Source organism: Oncorhynchus gorbuscha, linkage group LG02, assembly GCF_021184085.1.
Source record: "Oncorhynchus gorbuscha isolate QuinsamMale2020 ecotype Even-year linkage group LG02, OgorEven_v1.0, whole genome shotgun sequence".
NCBI classification, from domain to species: Eukaryota; Metazoa; Chordata; class Actinopteri; order Salmoniformes; family Salmonidae; genus Oncorhynchus; species Oncorhynchus gorbuscha.
The window spans coordinates 17,016,766-17,038,447 of record NC_060174.1 but is presented as its reverse complement, the minus strand read 5'-3'; the positions used below and the strand labels follow the sequence as shown (position 1 = coordinate 17,038,447).

The following is a 21,682-nucleotide window of genomic DNA, read 5'->3' as shown; positions in this document are numbered from 1 at the left end:
TCTGAATACCTCTTCTCCACCGGCTGTGTTTTGGAGCAGCTTCTGGAAAAGTTAAATTGCCCTGGGGATACGAACAAAGGATCCAATTCGGGAAAGTCGTATTCCTGGTTGTAATGCTGGCGAGTTACCGCCACTCTGATATCCAAAATTTCTTTCCGGCTGTATGTAATAACACAAAAAACAATTGTGGACTAATAATGTAAGAAATAATACACACAAAAACAAAATACTGCAACAATACTTAGGAGCTAGAAGCAGAGCTGCCATATCTGTTGATGCTATCTTTTAAATTGAAAACTTGAAAACGTGCAGGATACCTATTTCCAGTTTCCCTGACTTCTGATTTTTTTTATACTGTGTTATGCTTGTTAGTGTTTCACTCATCACAGGCCGTTTGGTGTATGTTTTTTGTTTGTTGGTGAGATGAAACTGCTAAAACTCTGAAAGGTATTATTGTATGTCAGAATTGCAACACAAGATTGGTTCAAGCCTAAGTTCATCTGTAAGTTCATCTGTTATAGCCTACCTGGTGTGTTATATATAATTATACACACATTGACACGCATGTATAGCTATATCAAAATCAGTTCCATAGGATGCGTTTAGATTGTGCTTTTATTTCAAAACACTCATAGCCCATGGACTCCAATTCGTGACTTGGCGGTAACAAATAAAAACAACTCAAAGGAACTGTTCAGGTTGATTCAGTGCAGTTTCCCAAAGTTAGTTTGGCCTCTCTCCAGCAGAGACTGTATTTTATCCTGGGTTTAAAAGCCGATTTACCACGGAGATTTATTTACCCATGTCCTCTGCGCGTGCCAAGTCATCCGACGCCTGCGCAATTCCGCTTTTTGGTCCAATCACTTGCTCACTCTCAGGAGTGTCACCCCTCTTTTTGGACATTCATTTAAAAAAAATAGATCCTGAGCACGAGCTTTGATGCCCGGAGGCATTTGTGTAAATACATTTGGAATTGAGAGAAACAGTTTCAGGTTGATGTATTAAATTAATGCCACCCCAAATCTTTTTCACAAATACTGTTTATTATACATCTGGTTAATGAGAGTTATTTAATGAGGTGGTTTCCCTTTTTACTAAAGCTAGTAAGTAAAAAAGTACAAGTTCGAAATAAACAAATGTTAGCATTGTCTTCATGTTGGCAACACGTAGGTGTCTTCATTTGCCAATAACCCTTCCAATACTCCCGCCTCGCAACTGCTGTTCCGCTAGTGTTCTCCGAGGATGACAGTCCAGTGGTATCTCCGCCTTTCCATCGTGCACTCCCTCCCCTTCTCCTAGTCACACATTCTCAATGTAACTCCATCTATAGATCACTGGTCATATAATCGTCAACAAAAGGAATAAAGGACCATACAGCAAAGAAAAAGGAAGAAGGAAATAAAGGCAAGCGATGCTATCTTCTGACAATACCTCATTCTGTTTGAGAGCGCAGCAGGATGAATTTAATCTTCTCAAGATTATTGGCATACTTTTACTTCGGATTCCAAGTCATTCTACAGTTCTACATCGACCCTTGTCACCTCCATCCCCAGCCGTGTCACATTCTGGCGCAGATAGGAAACACCGTGCGCCTTGGTGCCCTTCTGCCCACCCGCCAGACGGCCAGGGTGCAGGCTGCCCTGAACCGCGCCCTCGCCGGTCTCGCTCAAACTGGGGACAACTTTCTACCTTTCAACCTGAGCCTGGAAGTGGTTCCCCAAGAGCCAGCAAAAGGAGACCCCGAGTCCCTTTTCAGGTGTGTTTGTCAGGCTATCGTTGTTCAGGGGGTCTCCGCTGTGCTCGCCTTCCCCCAGACCCAGGAAGAGATCGTACAAGTGGAATTTATGGCTTCATTTTTGGAAATACCTTTTATAAGCATCATTGAATACGGAGAGCCTCTGAAAACACAGGTAAGGCATTTACATGCAGTTTTGTCACAGATTAAGTTGTCTATACAGTGTTTGTTGTCAGGTAACTTTGGCAATTCATATGTCTATCTGTGCGTTATGTTGTGCCAGTGTGCGCAAAAAGTGTCGCGCAGCATTCACCCCCCAATCGAAAACTAGGGTAGTATGTGCAGTTAACAGGGTTTTCTGGAGATCTAGCTTTATATAATACATGTGTGGATATATATATATTATGAAAAGAGCACGTGAATGCAGTTGCAGTAGTCTTATGCCGAGTAGCCACTATTTTGTCTCTCCAACTTGCCTTTTTCGATTTCTACCCCCAGTGTCAGGGTTTTGGTCCTTATAATATGACATTTTCCCTCTGAATCTGACATTTTGTTTTCAAGGGAGATTTTATTCAAAAGTAGGTGAAATTGTTGAACTGATCACATACAAGGTCTGTCGCGGTAGAGCACTGTGCGAGAGGGCACTGGTTGTAATCCAAAAACGATTTCCATCATAGGCTATACTTTCCATTCCGTCCTGAAGCCATTCGTTTCTCATTTATAAGTGAGCAGAATACATTGCCAATGTATATGTTTGCATTTGGGCCATAATGTGATTGATTATGTGCTCATTGTGCTGTGTGAAATGCTGTTGTCCACCGCAGACTCACTAGTAATGGTTATTGATTCGCCCTATATGAATCTTCTTGGTGACATGGAATGAGCGACAGCTAATCAGCATATTATTGCAACACAAGAGGCGTCATCCGAAGGCAGAGTATTTGTTTTTGTTTTCTTCTAAAACCTAGATTAGCCTTCTACATTTTTACATATGACAATTAATTTTTTATTTTAGCTTTATTTAACTAGGCAAGTCAGTTAAGAACAAATTCTTATTTTCACAATGACTTGACAATGACTTTTTTTTACCTACCTACACACACTTCCATCTGCATATTATAGAACGTCAGTGACTTCGGAGCAATTTGAAGCAACGTGACTGTCATGGTAAAAAGGCTCCGCAATGATTTCCCTCAAAATGTTGCATATCGGTAACTTCTAGAGAGACCATGACATTGTTCATTCGCCTTGTTGATAAGGGACAAGGCCGTGTACTTGAGAGAATTTCACCATCTTTCATTCAAAATGTCTCTGAAAATATGTATGATTTCCCAGTGTAAGTGGAGTTAGTATTGCTATTTCCCTTGGCATGCAAGGGAGACGATTCGCACATACATCTTGCAAATGATAAGATTCCTTTTGATCACTGCAAGCTCGGGAATTCTTGGGGAGAGCTTTCCCTCAAATCTGAGAGAGAAAGCTAGGCAGGGGTTAGAGTTTGAGACACAAAACTGAGAAGTGCAGTTACAGTATGCCTATACTGATTGAAAGCTTGCACTCTTGTCTCATTTTGTATTCATTTTGCCATCAAAATCAAGATCACACCACAACAATGGCTAATGTTGCATCCTGCCCTGTCTTTCAGAGAGTTTGATCAGCACCGCATGAGATGACAGGGGGTTTGGCTGGGCTCTGGCAGTCTCTGTCTGACCCTGCAGACCTGTCATGCTGTATCTAATGCACCTGTCCCAGGTTTAAGATACTCCTGAATAATGGTGACAGTCCCACACCACCAGCTGAGCCACCGCAGTCAGTCAGCCAGTCAGTCAGGCAGCCTGCCATAGCATGATTTCTCAGAGAGCTCACTCTGGCAGTTGCAGCAGGAGTCTCTAGCTGTGGCTCTCGTATGGTTGTTCTCTGTCTCTTTCTGTCTGTCGGTCTGTCACCCTCTCATTGTCTCTCTCTGTCTCTCGGTTTCTCTCTCGTCAATGGATGCTTCCCTTTTTTCCTTATCGGCACTAACATGAAAGAACTGAACAGCTGTCTACGCAAATGGGCAGTAAGTGTCCTCCATGTTGCTTCCACCTATCCTGCTTTTTCATATCAGTGCAGATAAAGGAGAGGAGGGAAAGCAACTTTATGAAACCCGCCTCTGTTTAACCTGCCTCTGTTTAGGTAAAAAGCTGAGGGATGGGCCTGTAACCACTCTCAAATTCACAGACAGCTATGGATGCAAGGACTGACCATCATTGATATCAAAATTATAGTTTTAACCCTGTTTTGAGGCTAGATAGTATTTGTTTACATTTATATTATTTGCAAACATTGGTGTAAAACAAGCTTTTATTTTGGGTTCTGATGGGGTACGACAGTTGAACTAAGCTCATCACGCATTTATATTAAGTTATATTCTTCAAGATTCAATGGGTATTTGCTTAATTTTAAGTCCCAAAGTGGATGTAGCAAATAAGGATTCTAGATAAAAGCTCACCTTTAGCTGTATGTCTGTGCCTCCACCCTCCACTAGTCATAGACTGTTCTCTCTGCTACCGCATGGCAAGCGGTACTGGAGAGCCAAGTCTAGGTCCAAAAGGCTTCTTAACAGCTTCTACCTCCAAGCCATAAGACTCCTGAACAGCTAATTAAAGGGCTACACAGACCACTCTTTTACCCTGCTGCTACTCGCTGTTTATTATCTATGCATAGTCACTTTAACTCTACCTACATGTACACTACCGTTCAAAAGTGTGGGGTCACTTAGAAATGTCCTTGTTTTTTAATAAGGAAAATCAAGTTTTTTGTCTGTTAAAATAGCATCAAATTGATCAGAAATACAGTGTAGCCATCTTAATGTTGTAAATGACTACTGTAGCTGGAAACGGCTGATTTTTTCAAATGGAATATCTACATAAGCGTACAGAGGTCCATTATCAGCAACCATCACTCCTGTGATCCAATGGCACGTTGTTTTAGCTAATCCAAGTTTATAATTTTAAAAGGATAATTGATCATTAGAAACTCTTTTGCAATTATGTTAGCACAGCTGACAACTGCGGCGGCAGGTTAGCCTAGTGGTTAGAGCATTGGACTAGTAACCGAAAGGTTGCAAGTTCAAATCCCCAAGCTGACAAGGTACAAAATCTGTCGTTCTGCCCCTGAACAGGCAGTTAACCCACTGTTCCTAGGCCATCATTGAAAATAAGAATTTGTTCTTAACTGACTTGGCTAGTGAAATAAAGGTTAAAAAAAACTGTTGTTCTGATTAAAAAAGCAACAAAACTGACCTTCTTTAGACTAGTTGAGCATCTGGGGCATCAGCATTTGTGGGTTCGATTGCAGGCTCAAAATGGCCAGAAACAAAGACCTTTCTTCTGAAGCTCGTCAGTCTATAGTTGTTCTGAGAAATGAAGGCTTGCGAGAAATTGCCAAGAAACTGAACATCTCGTACAACGCTGTGTACTACTCCCTCCACAGAACAGCACAAATTGTCTCTAACAAGAATAGAAAGAGTGGGAGTCCCCGGTGCACAATTGAGCAAGAGGACAAGTACATTAGAGTGTCTAGTTTGAGAAACAGATGGCTCACAAGTCCTCAACTGGCAGCTTCATTAAATAGTACCCGCAAAACACCAGTCTCAACGTCAACAGTGAAGAGGCGACTCCGGGATGCTAGCCTTCTAGGCAGAGTTGCAAAGAAAAAGCCATATTTCAGACTGGCCAATAATTTAAAAAAAGATTGAGATGGGCAAAAGAACACAGACACTGGACAGAGGTCATTTAAAACATTAACAATGTCTACACTGTATTTCTGATCAATTTGATGCTAATTTATTGGACAAAAAAAATAGCTTTTCTTTCAAAAACAAGGACATTTCTAAGTGACCCCAAACTTTTGAACATTAGTGTACATATTACCTCAATTACCTCGACTAATCGGTACCCCCGCACACTGTGTCACGTTCTGACCTTTATTTCCTTTGTTTTGACTTTATTTAGTACGGTCAGGGCGTGAGTTGGGGTGGGCAATCTATGTGTGTTTATCTATGTTGTGGTTTTGGTTCTCAATCGGAGGCAGGTGTTGTTAGTTGTCTTTGATTGAGAATCATACTTAGGTAGCCTGGGTTTCACTTTTGAGTTGTGGGTGTTTGTTTCCGTGTGAATTGTTTGTTGCCACACGGTACTGTTTCGTTCGTTTCACGTTTATTGTTTTGTAGTGTTCAGTTTATGTCTTTAAATAAACATTATGGACACTTACCACGCCGCGCATTGGTCCTCCGATCCTTCTCGCTACTCCTCCTCAGACGAGGAAGAGGAATGCCGTTACACACTGACTCTGTACCGGTACCCCCTGTATATAGCCTCGCTATTGTTATTTTACTGCTGCTGTTTAATTATTTGTTACTTTTATTTAAAATGTTTTACTTATTTATTTTTTTACTTAATAACACTTTTTTATGATCTTCTTAAAGCATTGTTGGTTAAGGGCTTGTAAGTAAGAATTTCACTGTAAGGTGAACCTGTTGTATTCGGCGCATGAGACAAATACAATTTGATTTGTCAGTTGGTGTTTGTCAGTTGATGTCACGCCTTGGTCTTAGTATTTTGTGTTTTCTTTAATTATTTGTTCAGGCCAGGGTGTGACATGGGGTTATTGTATTGTTCGTATTGGGGTTTGTAGTATTTGGGATCGCGGCTGATTAGGGGTGTTGTATAGGCTTGGCTGCCTGAGGCGGTTCTCAATCAGAGTCAGGTGATTCTCGTTGTCTCTGATTGGGAACCGTATTTAGGTAGCCTGAGTTTCGCTTTGTATTTCATGGGTGATTGTTCCTGTCTCTGTGTAGTGTTCACCAGATAGGCTGTAATAGGTTTCGCGTTCCGTTTGTTGTTTTGTATTTTGTATATTACGTTATTTTCATGTATCGTCATTTCATTCATTAAAGAACATGAGTGACAACCACGCTGCATTTCGGTCCGACTCTCTTTCGACAAACGAAGAACGACATTACAGTTGATCTGGTGGCAGGCCACGGGATTGTGTGTGCTTGTATTTCAGCTGTTGATGCTCCTGTCATGACATGTGCGTAGTTGCTACGTCAGTGTGTCTTCATGTGCTGTACAGGCCTTACCAGTTTCAGACGGCTTATATCACAAGGAAGGTACTCTAACATATTTAAAGGAAAAAAATCACACACTAAATCTTAGTGCAGGGAGGGAAAAGAGCACACATTTGTCTTGTTTAATGTCTGCCCATTAAAATCGCTTTGGAGGGTTCCTTAACTGACTTTTAAATTATCACTTGACTGAATGGGGAAAGAGATGGGAGGCGGAACTCACACACAGTCCACCCACCTGGAGTGTTTAATACCAATTCACTAGATTCTGCCTCATAATGCTATGATCAGCAGGACATGAAACGTGTCAGAATCATTCATGACAACAATTTTTCAATGTCATGACACACAGCAGTGGGCATTAATGGCCACACCTTCATGGATAGCCAACAAGTCAACTGCCCAGTAAATCCCTCTGTGTCATGACACACAGCAGTGGGCATTAATGGCCACACCTTCATGGATAGCCAACAAATCAACTGCCCAGTAAATCCCTCTGTGTCATGACACACAGCAGTGGGCATTAATGGCCACACCTTCATGGATAGCCAACAAGTCAACTGCCCAGTAAATCCCCCTGTGTCATGACACACAGCAGTGGGCATTAATGGCCACAACTTCATGGATAGCCAAGAAGTCAACTGCCCAGTAAATCCCTCTGTGTCATGACACACAGCAGTGGGCATTAATGGCCACACCTTCATGGATAGCCAAGAAGTCAACTGCCCAGTAAATCCCTCTGTGTCATGACACACAGCAGTGGGCATTAATGGCCACACCTTCATGGATAGCCAAGAAGTCAACTGCCCAGTAAATCCCTCTGTGTCATGACACACAGCAGTGGGCATTAATGGCCACAACTTCATGGATAGCCAAGAAGTCAACTGCCCAGTAAATCCCTCTGTGTCATGACACACAGCAGTGGGCATTAATGGCCACACCTTCATGGATAGCCAAGAAGTCAACTGCCCAGTAAATCCCTCTGTGTCATGACACACAGCAGTGGGCATTAATGGCCACACCTTCATGGATAGCCAAGAAGTCAACTGCCCAGTAAATCCCTCTGTGTCATGACACACAGCAGTGGGCATTAATGGCCACACCTTCATGGATAGCCAACAAGTCAACTGCCCAGTAAATCCCTCTGTGTCATGACACACAGCAGTGGGCATTAATGGCCACACCTTCATGGATAGCCAACAAGTCAACTGCCCAGTAAATCCCTCTGTGTCATGACACACAGCAGTGGGCATTAATGGCCACACCTTCATGGATAGCCAACAAGTCAACTGCCCAGTAAATCCCTCTGTGTCATGACACACAGCAGTGGGCATTAATGGCCACACCTTCATGGATAGCCAAGAAGTCAACTGCCCAGTAAATCCCTCTGTGTCATGACACACAGCAGTGGGCATTAATGGCCACACCTTCATGGATAGCCAAGAAGTCAACTGCCCAGTAAATCCCTCTGTGTCATGACACACAGCAGTGGGCATTAATGGCCACACCTTCATGGATAGCCAAGAAGTCAACTGCCCAGTAAATCCCTCTGTGTCATGACACACAGCAGTGGGCATTAATGGCCACACCTTCATGGATAGCCAAGAAGTCAACTGCCCAGTAAATCCCTCTGTGTCATGACAGTGTTCAGAAATGTGCCATGAACTTACATGAGTAGTATTGCAGGAGTCATGTCTAGAACCCGACCAATATGTTTTTGGGGGTCCAAATTCCGATTTTTGGGGGGGGACAAAACTTACCAATACCGATATCTGCTAATGTACCGGTACTGTTTTACGCAGGGGAAATTAATACGTTACATTTTTCCACTCTGAATTCTCGTACATTGCTATCCAAAAGAGCAATTGTCGAAGAAATACTGCATGCTTCAAGTGTTGATTTCTTACATTGTGAAATTAATGACATATCATGAGAATGGCTGCAAGTGTACAGATAAGCATGAGGTTCTCTTTTTTCATTCTATTGAATATCGGTTACCGGTGGAATTATCGTCCGATACCGATATGTAGAGTTTATCTAAGGCCCTGATGAGTCCATTAGCTCCACTAGGAGAGATATTTATAACTTCTCAGAAATGTACAGATCAACTAGCCCATGTCAGCTAACGTTGTTTAGCCAGGTTGTTTTGCCCATACATTTTGTTGTAATGCATGTGGGAAGTGCAATAAAACTAAATGTGTTGTCGCCCCGGACAAAGACACTTAGACACAAATAGAATCACATGTGCTTGTCCAGGGCTGCAACAAACAAAAAACATGCGCTTTGGGGGGTACTGGAGGAGTTGGGAAACACTGATGGGTTAATGACATGGCCTTTGATGTCTTACTCTGCATCTAAAATGACTTTGAAAAATAGGACGATCCCTGTGCCAGGATATCATTTATTCAATGTCTACATGTCATAGTTTTATGTAGGTCATATGCTATGTTCAATATTGTATACATTGCGTTTCACACAATATAAAGGCGACACAAAGAGCCTTTCAATCCTGTAAAATGTGTGATGCTGGTATGGGAATGGCATTACATGCATGGGGAAGAGCAGAGATGGGAATCTTAGACACAATAAAGTTCCTCTCCCTTGCCTTCTTCAATCTGCCAATCAGTCTAAAAGCTCTCATTGGTCTGCACTGTGACGCATGTTGTGTAACAAAAAATTGATGACAGTGAGTAATATAGAGGGCTTGTAGAACACAATGCCTTATTAGAAAGGGGGATTGGCTGGCTTCCAGCTCCTTTGAGATGCATATTAGTGCCTAGAGCCGAGTCTACTTTAGATCAGACACTGAGATAGAACTATGGGCTCTGTGAGTGGATTAAGCTGAAAGATGGTCCCTGCTGTTCTGGTGAAATGTTTGCTTTAACAAGCATGGTGAGGTCTTGCAAACTGAGATTGTCATACTTTGCTTTCCCGGGCGAGTTTGCCGACTGCACTTGTAATGCAAGCGTGCTTATAAATGAACCAATCATCACTTGAGATGTGAGGCGCAGCCTGTTTCGAAGCTTTAAAAGTGAATCGCTATCAAAAATCTGTTTGAAGATTTGCTGTTGTTTGTGGCAAGCAGACATGATTGTGGCTGCTATTAACTATAGAGCTAAACCCCTAATTATTTGCTCAATGGAAATGGTCATAGTGAGTTTGACAGGCAATTAACTTTGCCAGTTTTATGTGTTGGTTATAAATGGTTTGTTAATATTGCACAATGATTAAGCTAATATCACAGTAGGTACCAAGTCCTATTATTTTTTAAATTGAGCTTTTATTTAACTAGGCAAGTCAGTTAAGAACAAATTCTTATTTACAATGACCGCCTACCCCAGCCAAACCCGGGCAACGCTGGGCCAATTGTGCGCCGCCCTACGGGACTCCCAATCACAGCTGGTTGTGATACAGCCTGGAATCGAACCAGGGTCTGTAGAGACACCTCTAGCACTGAGATGCAGTGCCTTAGACCGCTGAGCCACTCGGGAGCCCCTTTTTTCAAGATTAAAATACCAAGCTGTGATGTACCTCTAATGCAAACAGCATTAACAGTAATCATGCCATGTTCTCATTTGAGAACTCCTGAGACATTAACTGTCATGGTGCCTTTTTCTGCTGCGGTTGGGCCAAGTGGAATGATTCTCAGAAATATTCAGCAATTTGCCCCCCTTCGCTTCATAATTCTAGAATCTCATTGAATCGTATTTCTCAGTGGTTCAGCACTAGGCATTTTCTCAGTAGGTCGTTACGCTTAATGAATCGTCTGCCCCAGAGAAATGTTTACAGATGAGTTTGCAGAGAAACACATATTGGAGAGAAATGGATTTTGCCTGAGGGTTCAAATAAATATCTTGCTCCATCCCAATGATAGAGGGCAAAGGCACAACTTTCAGAGAGGTTAACTTTCCTCCTTATGCAACTTACTTGGGTGTAACATTTAATTGGGATTATCTTTAGTGAGATGCTTGACTGCTTTGTTAAATAAGGGGTAAAGCTCTGGTGTGAAAGCTCTTTTGTGTCAATGTGTTTCTTTACCGCCCAATCCGGGCTTTGCTGTCAGCAGCAGAAGTTGGGCTTGCAGTGGTGGAAGTCAAGGCAGGCCAGTGCATTAGAGGAAAAAGGTCTGAGTCAGTAGACTCCTGAGCACCACAGATAGAGGCCTTCCTTTCATACCGCGGGTCCAGTTTCCGCTCAAGGGACAAAGGGCAGGGAGCAAGACGATTAAAACTCCCCCTTCCCCAAGACTTTGCCACAGCAGAACTAGAGGAGATGAGTCATCAAAGGGGATTTGGTTCACAAATGTCTAGCAAAGGTGAGTAAAGAGAAGGGATCTGGTTTGACACCCCTGATTCTTCTATTCGTTTCAGAGGCGCATTCCTATTTGGGCAGCATCTGAACTTTGACCTATTTCTGTTTGCTATTTCCCCCACCAATAAGAGGCGTTGCTGTTCACACTAAGAGGCTTTAACAGACCTCAGGGATGGGTGTTAGAAAACATGAGAAATGGGATTCAGAATATGCTGACATATACAGTAGATCCATTTCCCTTTCCTCCAGGCAGAGTATGTGAGTGGAGCGGAGCTGGAATGGAGCTGGCATGAGGAACGGAGCTGGAGCGAGGAGCGGAGCGTTCCCAATTTGACTGGTGCGCGGAGTAAGATTCCTAAAAGCTGGAGCGTCGGCCTTTTCGTCTGTACCAATTTGCTCCAGTGGCACTCACTCCACGAGCTCAGGACATGCCCGGCCCAGCATGCATTTGTAGCCTACTTGTGTGCTGCTTTAGCCCCTTGCTTTAGCTACTGTCATGGAGTTCGCTGAATATTTTCATAAAGAAACTGATAAAACACACAGGTGCTAAATCAAGGTGACTTACAAAGATGAGGACCAAGAGAGGGAGTGTGGTGATGTAGTGTCCACAACTAAATAATCATTGTTGAATCTGAAAAGACACATATCCTGAAAACATGATGGTGTACTTACTACGTACACATGTTAAAAGAAAGGAACGAGGTGGGTAGATAACTAAATGCGTCATTGTAGCAAAGTATTCATGAACTAAAAATCTGATCTCTTTAACCTTTCATTCATTTTTGTTCTATTATCTATACAATAGGCCTTAATTGATTTTGGTCCAATAGGTCTAGTATATTCCCACGTTCAAGGAGCTTTCCGCTTTGATTAGGTTGTTTTGCCTAAAAACCTTTAGGCCTACTGTACCGATAGAAAAATAAATAAAAACTCTGCATCTCTGCCCAGCCTTTCAAGAGTGATCAAAAGGGTGTTTAGCATCCTCAGTGGCTATGCAAGTGTGTAGAGGGTATTCTCCGCTGCTGTCCCGCTCTCCAGGCACCATCAAGCTTTAAAAAAAACATTACAAATTCTTATTTACAATGACGGCCTATCAAAAAGAAAAAGGCCTCCTGCGGGGACGGGGACTGTGATTAAAAAGAAAAAGAAATTAAACAAAAAATATAGGACAAAACACATCACTACAAGAGAGACAACACAACACTACATAAAGAGAGACCTAAGACAACAACATAGCATGGCAGCAACACATGACAACACAGCATGGTAGCAACACAACATGACAACAACATGGTACTGTAGCAACACAACATGGCAGCAGCACAACATGGTAGCAGCGCACAACATGGTACAAACATTATTGGGCACAGCCAACATCACAAAGGGCAAGAAGTTAGAGACAACAATACATCGCTCAAAGCAGCCACACTGTCAGTAAGAGTGTCCATGATTAAGTATTTTAATGAAGAGATTGAGATAAAACTGTCCAGTTTGAGTGTTTGTTGCGGCTTGTTTCCAGTCGCTGGCTGCAGCGAACTGAAAAGACGAGCGACCCAGGTATATGTGTGCTTTGGGGACATTTAACAGAATGTGACTGGCAGAACGGGTGTTGTATGTGGAGGATGAGGGCTGCAGTAGGTATCTCAAATAGGGAGGAGTGAGGCCTAAGAGTGTTTTTATAAATAAGCATCAACCAGTGGGTCTGGCGATGGGTATACAGAGATGACTAGTTTACAGAAGTGATGTGATGTGTCCTATAAGGAGCATTGGTGGCAAATATGATGGCCTAATGGAAAATAACATCTAGCCGCTCGAGAGCACCCTTACCTGCCTATCTATAAAGTAGGTCTCCGTAATCTAGCATGTGTAGGATGGTCATCTGAATCAGCGTTAGTTTGGCAGCTGGGGTGAAAGAGGAGCAATTACGACAGAGGAAACCAAGTCTAGATTTAACCTTAGCCTGCAGCTTTGATATGTGCTGAGAGAAAATCAGTGTTCAGTCTAGCCATACTCCCAAGTACTTGTATGAGGTGACTACCTCAAGCTCTAAACCATCAGAGGTAGTAATCACACCTGTGGGGAGAGGGGCATTCTTCTTACCAAACCACATGACGTTTGTTTTGGAGGTGTTCAGAACAAGGTTAAGGGCAGAGAAAGCTTGTTGGACACTAAGAAAGCTTTTTTGTAGAGCGTTTAACACAGGGGAGGGGCCAGCTGAGTATAAGACCGTATCATCTGCATATAAATGGATGAGAGAGCTTCCTACTGCCTGAGCTATATTGCTGATGTAAATTGAGAAGAGTGTGGGGCCTAGGATCGAGCCTTGGGGTACTCCCTTGGTGACAGGCAGTAGCTGAGACAGCAGATTTTCTGACTTTATACACAGCACTCTTTGAGAGAGGTAGCTAGCAAACCAGGCCAAAGACCCCTCAGAGACACCAATACCCCTTAGCTGGCCCACAAGAATGGAATTGTCTACCGTATCAAAAGCTTTGGCTAAGTCATTAAAAATAGCAGCACAACATTGCTTAGATTTAAGGGCAATGGTGACATCATTGAGGATCTTTAAGGTTGCAGTGGCACATCCATAACCTGAGCGGAAACCAGATTGCATACCAGAGAGAATACTATAGACATCAAGAAAGCCAGTCAGTTGATTATTGACAAGTTTTTCCAACACTTTTGATAAACAGGGCAAAATAGAAATATGCCTATAACATTTAGGATCAGCTTGAGCTCCCCCTTTAAATAAAGGACGAACTGTGGCTGCCTTCCAAACAATGGGAACCTACCCAGAGAGAAGAGACAGGTTAAAAAGGTCAGAGATAGGCTTGGTGATTATAGGGGCTGCAACCTTAAAGAAGAAAGGTTCTAAACCATCTGACCCAGATGTTTTTTTGGGGTCAAGTTTAAGGAGCGCCTTTAGCACCTCGGACTCAGTGACCACCTGCAGGGTGAAACTTTGTAGCTGGGCAGGGGAAAAAGAGGGAGGATCATCGGGGCTAGTCGCATTAGAAGGGGTGGGAGATGAGGAAATGTTGGACAGGCAAGGAGGCATGGCTTACTCAAATAGGAATCCTGACTTAACGAAGTGGTGATTAAAAAGCTCAGCCATGTGTTTCTTGTCAGTAATAGCCACATCATCAACTTTAAGGGACATGGGCAGCTGTGAGGAAGAGGGTTTATTCTCCAGGTCTTTAGCTGTTTTCCAGAACTTCTTGGGGTTAGACCCACAAAGAGTGAACTGCTCCTTAAAGTAAAACTTTGGCCTTCTGGATAGCCTGAGTGCACTTATTCTCATTTGCCTGTACCAGAGCCAGTCAGCCTGAGTTTGCGTGTGCCAAGCCTTTCGCCAAATGCATTTTTTTTGAGGTGGAATAACTCTGTAAGATCACGGTCGAACCAGGGGCTGCATCTGTTTTTCATTCTCATTTTCTTTATGGGGGCGTGTTTGTTAACAATACCACTGAAGGTATAAAAAAAAGAAGGTCCAAGAGTCTTCGACAGAGGGGATCAAGCTGATTCTATACCAATTTACAGAGGCCAGTTCATGAAGGAAAGCTTGCTCATGAATGTTTATTAGCAAGCGTCTATGACAAATCAGGACAGGTCTTTCACTGAGCAGCCATTACGAACACAGGCTGTTAAACAGTGATCACTAAGGTCATTACAGAAAACACCAGACTGATACCTATCAGGATTATTTTTGAGGATAACGTCGAGGAGAGTAGCCTTTTCTGGGTGTTTGGAGTCATACCTTGTGGGATTGGTAATAATCTGAGAAAGATTTAGGGAGTCCCATTGTTTCAGGTGGATAAAGCATGTCCCAGTTTAGGTCACCTAGCAGGACGAATTCAGACTTAGTTTAAGGGAGCAGGGATAAGCTTGGGGCAGGTAGGGTACAGGCCGGTGCTGATGGAGGATGATAATGCCCAGCAACAGTCAACAAAGAGCTATTTGAAAGTTTAATGCTTAAAACCAGCAAATCAAATTGTTTGGGGACAGACTTGGTGAATTGGAGCTGTGAAACCACACTTCCAATTGATCGATTTAGGTAATAAGCTTCTATTGTTAACGTGCAGAAAACCCAGGCTTTTACGAGAGCAGAAATCAGTGAAACAGATAACAGAGCACACATCAAAATTGAAGCTAGCAACATTAGCTGGGCCAGAGTGTACATGCACATTTCCAGATAAAGCCTGAAGCCACAGACTGTCCAAACTCATATTTCTAAAAATGAATTTTAAAAATGAATTCAAAGGCAATTAAGTAATTTTTTGTTTAATTTGAATTTCATTCTAAGTTAGTCACAGTCTATGTGCTCAATTTATTGACTGCTGATTTAATATGATTAAATGTTGTTTAAATGCTGAGCTCTTTATGTCCCTACCAGCCTATTGTGTCGCACTCACAAATGCTTGTTTTTCTTTGTAGGCCATAGCCTTGAAATAATTGAAATTAAATAGCCTAAATAATTAACTTTAGGCTCCCTGTCTAGCTCCTGACTATTTAATGTTTATATGCTGTTTAATATGACATGTAACCTATTTAGAGTGTTTATATGCTGTTTAATATGACATGTAACCTATTTAGAGTGTTTATATGCTGTTTAATATGACATGTGGCCTATTTAGAGTGTTTATATGCTGTTTAATATGACATGTAACCTATTTAGAGTGTTTATATGCTGTTTAATATGACATGTAACCTATTTAGAGTGTTTATATGCTGTTTAATATGACATGTAACCTATTTAGAGTGTTTATATGCTGTTTAATATGACATGTAACCTATTTAGAGTGTTTATATGCTGTTTAATATGACATGTGGCCTATTTGAAATTGTGCGCTTCTTACATTCACTTTTCATGTTTATGCAAATAGTTTTCATTCAAATCCATATGGTTTGGTTTCAATACTTCAAAACCAAATGGTAGGTCCAAGTCATCACAAAAATAGATGGGTGTTGGTTAATTAGAGATTTTAGTGAATGGAGCGATTTTGTATTTTTCTGTGATATGCACACAAGCTGTGAGCACAGAGCGATTTTTAGCAGAGCGGTTGGAAAGGACGGAGCACCAGAGCAATACACAAGCTCTAACCGCTCAACTCTGCTCACATGCTCTGCCTCTAGGAGAAAGCACATACATACACGTACTGTTCACCATAGAAATCTTATAAGTCTCTTTCCTGTCTCTTCATTATGCAAACGCAGATTCACCATAATGGCAGTCTGTTAGGGCTCAAACACACCAATTGCCATTGATGGCCAAGAGTACTTAGCACCAGTGTAATTTACGATGAGGGAGGACAATTTTGAGCATGGTCTTATTTCTATTACAGCAGTATATTTTATGACTGTCATTCATATTCCATTAAACCAGCTCAATGTAACATCGATAGGTTTAGGCTACTACTTGATACTCAAATGTTCCCTATAACCATCAGGAGGTTGCTTCAACCTAGCCTACGAATGAAAGTTTACAGGTCCAGAGAAAATAATGGAGTAATCAAGGTGACAGACAGTGACACATTCATTACCGCCTTGCACACGCTAACACGTCATAGTCAATATAGCTAGCTACTAGAAGGCTACTGTAGACATTCATTGCAAAACAGTATGTTTTAATCAATTATTTGGTGACGTGAATATATTTAGTGTAGTTTTATCTAAAAAAGGATAACCTTTTTATTGTTTCAATATTTTTTGTCTCTTCTGAAATTCACTGAGGAGGATGGTCCGCCCAGGTTAGGGCGAGAAGAGGGACAGAAGCAACACTTACATTGACGCTGTTGATCCAGATCACTCAGTTGAGCTCTGCCCAGCTGCTGGGGTTGCTGCAGAGAAGGAAGAGGTCAAAGGGAGGTGAGTGTAACCAGTGTAAAGTGGCTAGCTAGTTTGCAATGCGCACGAGTAGCGTTTCAATCGGTGACATCACTCACTCTGAGACCTTGAAGTAGTTGGTTCCCATGGCTTTTGTGGAGCGATAGGTATTATTTTTTTAAACTAGGCAAGTCCGTTAAGAACAAATTATTATTTACAAAGACAGCTTAGGAACAGTGGGTTAACTGCCTTGTTCAGGGGCAGAACGACAGATTTTTACCTTGTCAACTCAGGGATTCGATTCACCAACCTTTCAGTTACTGGCCCAACGCTCTAACCACTAGGCTGCCGGCCCAGGTAATGATGGTAATGATACTTCGTGGAAGCAGTTGTTGATGTTTTCAGAGGGTCTCTGATTCAAGCCCAGGTTGGGGCAAGGAGAGGTACAGAAGCAACACTGTTACACAAGCTGGAGGTGCAGACCGGACTAGGGGACCGTGTTGGTGACAAAAAGGTGTGTTTATTTTAAGATAATCTTGTAATGATACTGCTGTAAACCGAGGGTTGTTAATCATTGTTTGCCTCCCCCCTCAACAGTCTGCCAGCAGTAGAGCTAACTGGATCTGGCCCGTCTTGGCATCAGGCTAGTGGCTCCATTTAACAATGACAGTGACGCATGAGTCCAGTGAGCAATGGCACTGGACTGCCACTCGGATTTGGACTTGAAAAAACACCCTTGGTCCAACATACAGTAGCAGGCAAAAGTTTGGACACCTACTCATATGTGTCATTTCATAGTTTTGATCTCTTCACTATTATTGACGAAAGTACCAGTCAAAAGTTTGGACACACCTACTAATTCAACTTTTGACTGGTCCACTATTATATTCCCTATTATTCTCCAATATACACTACCAGTCAAAAGTTTGGACACCTACTCATATGTGTTATTTCATAGTTTTGATGTCTTCACTATTATTTTACAATGTAGAAAATGATCAAAATGAAGAAAAACCCTTGAATTAGTAGGTGTGTCCAAACTTTTGACTGGTACTGTTCGTCATCTGGGCGTTTCTGTGAATTGCTTTTTAAACCAACAAATTAGCTGAGAGGGATAAGCGTACCTATATCAAATGATGTACTGTACACAATGCAATGTATGTCAGTGCTGAAAATGTATGTGTAGTAAGTAACTGTGATGGCTGAGAGATGTATTTTTAAGCGATTACATTTGATACACTGTAGTAGGAATATGAAAATACTGCACATAAAATTTCTGTTTGGCTTGTAAAAGCATATGTTGACACTGTGGCAAAACTTGAATTCATTTGAAATAACATGTCAGAGGAAGGGAAATTCATTTTTCTATTGGAATCAAGGCCTTGAAATCAAGCCTAGTTTTGTAGTTTTGATACGGATCTAAATGGTATCAGCTGTTTCCAAAAAATCAATACTCCCATTTGTTGTTCTTAACGCTGCATTGATCTCAGATCTAACTAAAAAGAGATTCATATCAGTGGCTTAGCATGTAATTCATAGAATTTTCCAGGGACATTCTGGAATAACTACTGTTTGTTTTGGTTATTGCTCGAATTGCAGATATTATTTTTGTTGAGTGATTTATTTTATTTTTTTACATTAGAGGCAGACTGTACTCAATCACGGTATTGTTTGGCTACTGTTGTTGCGCTTTGCCAAGATAAACAGCCTTGGATTATAACGCAGTCCCAAAAAAGTACTTCATTTGCCCGTATTCCAATGTTCCCTCAGTGGATTTTTTTCATCACAGAGTATATCTGTATGTTTATATATCTGTATTTTCTATTAATTTCACAACTTTTTCGCAAGAACGCCTCAGTATCATTTCCAAGACGACATGGATCACAAAGACGCTATTCGATTACAACCATATAAACAAGTGCAGGAAATAAAGGTGTCAGGTCAGACTGTGAAATGAGCCCCAATATGGCTCAGTGAGTGAATATAATCAATATGATGTCATGCTGTCAGACCCCTCTGTGTTATTTCTGATTCACAGAGCATGGCTATTGACCTATCATTACTCTTAGAAGCCCTCCACTCTGCATCATTGCATATGAATTCAGCTGACTGTTTTTTGTTGTTGGATGAAGCAGCACAGCGAGAACGAGAGACCAGTCCAGCACCAGGGCTAGATGGAGTGTGCTGGCATCTCACTTCAGAGCTAATCCATTGTCTTCCCCTCTGACTGCAAACAGCGTTTTGGCAGGCACCGTCGCTCACTGAATTCTGCATTCGGCTCGTTCGCCTGCCAAAGACTCTCCTGCAGCCTTGCCGCTGCGCCCTTGTTATTGTACAACCTGTAGTTGTGTTAAGCTCTTCTTGTTAAGGTCGTGACCACCATTTTTTTGACACAACCTCATTTGCCCTCCTCTATAATCTAAATAATCCCTCTTTGGTGAGTTTATTGCAGAATTTGCTCTGCAACAACCATCCATGCCAACCCTTGAATTAAACGTTGTCCAGACATTACGAGGTCCAGAGGTCCAATTTTCCCCATCAATGCTAAAGTGGGGATCTTTAAATAGACTAGGTACTTCAGCCAGGACCCCCTCCCCCTCAGAAATGTAAAATATTTTGAAATAAATAGCTTCTACTTTTCAGTTTATTGAGAAGTCATTATTGATTATTGAATTGTAATTTTAGTTTACTTCCTGAATTGACTGCATTCAATTCGAATTGAGCCCAACCCGTTCTGCCCTTGAGCAAGGCAGTTAACCTCCTACAACAACTGCTCCCTGGGCGCTGATGACGATTACGGCAGCCCCCCGCACCACTCTGATTCAGAGGGGTTGGGTTAAATGCGGAAGACACATTTTGGTTGAATCCAATCAGTTGTGCAACTGACTAGGTATCCCCTTTCCCTGGTGTTTATCCAGTCAATTGAGCTGATAGTTAAACAGATCGAAGAACAATCAAAGCCTACAGTATGGGGATATTAGCAGACCACTTTCATTTTCTGTCAATTCTAATCCTATGTAAACATTTTCGGCAAACAAATCCAGCTATTGAAGGGTATACTACTACTGTAACTACCTGTGTCAGTCATCACCTTGTTCACGCTACGATTTAGCAATGGAGGAAACTATATTCTTATACAATACTTTCCTTTCACCAATCTGATTAATTATCTGATAAATCTAAAGTTCATCCAGCCATTTTGTGCCAGACAGTTCCCAATCTTGAGTGGCAATATAATTGAATGATATTTGACAGTCAGCGTATTAGGATACTCTTATAATAGATTTCTGAAACATTTAATTTAGCAGATAACGTATGATATAATCTTAAAAGATGTTATTCCTAACATTAAGTAACATTAAGCTAACATTAAGAGTCTGCAAATGGTTTATAATTATTTCTTAACAATTAACTATACAGTAGGTTCATGCAAAATTGAATATTCAAAATTCTGATATAATCTGTTTTATTAATAATGCATGCTCTCAGAGGTTACACAACGTTTAATTTAGTAATATATAGATCAAGCATGAGATTAAAAGGACTAATACCCTTAACGTTAACATTGTCACCTCTATGCTTCTGTTAATCAGTTGTACAAAACTTATTTTTTGTTTATTACCTCAATAATGATTGATGTTGACTTTGTCCTTCAGTCCCCTAATAGTTTGAAATGGGAATGAGCTGAGGGAAGGTAATTCTCTCCACTGAAGGAACTGTAATATATTGTTAATGAAAGCATGCTACTGTAGTATGTATATTTAAGCAACCAGGCATAAGGAGGTGTGGTATATGGCCAATATACCACAGCTAAGGGCTGTTCTTAAGCACGACACAATGCGGAGTGCCTGGGCACAGCCCTTAGCCATAATATATTGGCCATATACCACAAACCACAATAAGGTGCCTTATTACTATTATAAACTGGTTATGAATGTAATTATAGTAAAAGTAAATGTTTTGTCATACCCGTGTTATACGGTCTGATATACCACGGCTGTCAGCCAATCAGCATTCAGGGCTTGTACCACCCAGTTTATAATGTTAATGCAAGCTTGCTAATGCACTCTGCATATTAAGCCATAATATCTGGGTTGATGTGGAGGCGGGAGATGAGGAAGAGAAAAAAAAGAAAGAAAAGCTCTGTACAATTGAACTAATCTCTTTGTAAGACTTTCAATTTCAGTCCCAATTTTCTTTTGAGCCCCTTATCATTGAAATGCATCTTACTCCTGCATGCCCATCGAAATCAGAAGGGCTTGCCGACTGCAGAGAATGAAAGAAACAAAAAATAAACTTGAGAATAACAGGAACGTGTAAATTAGCAACAATCTTGTCTGTAATCCTGACATTGAATTGAATTCTACGTCGGGCAGAAATGAGCGTTTAAATCAGGAGCGTTTCCTGCCTATGCCGCTCATCCATATATTTATATGTACATAATCTTATTCCTCCCTATAGATTTGTTAGATTACTTGTTAGATCTTACTGCACGGTTGGAACTAGAAGCACAAGAATTTCGCTACACTCGTATTAACATCTGCTAACCCTGTGTATGTGACCAATAACATTTCATTTTTTTAAATTAAAGGTTCCTGGAGTATCCTTTAGGGGTTGTTCAAATTGAAACTGTGGGGTAACCCCTATAAGTTCTTCAAATAACCCCTTTTAATGGATCCTCAAATAACTTTTTGAAGAACCTT

At 41.4% G+C, this 21,682-nt stretch overlaps 1 protein-coding gene across 1 annotated transcript in view; it reads left to right on the top strand.

Moving 5' to 3' along the window:
* Positions 1 to 1,243: 1,243 nt before the first annotated feature.
* Positions 1,244 to 21,682, top strand: part of LOC123989554 (glutamate receptor ionotropic, NMDA 3B-like) — a 115,940-nt gene continuing 95,501 nt past the window's right edge. The window contains exon 1 of the mRNA XM_046290649.1: positions 1,244 to 1,910. Within this exon, the coding sequence (XP_046146605.1) occupies positions 1,458 to 1,910 (453 nt within the window). The 5' untranslated portion in view covers positions 1,244 to 1,457. The remainder of the gene's footprint in view (positions 1,911 to 21,682) is intronic.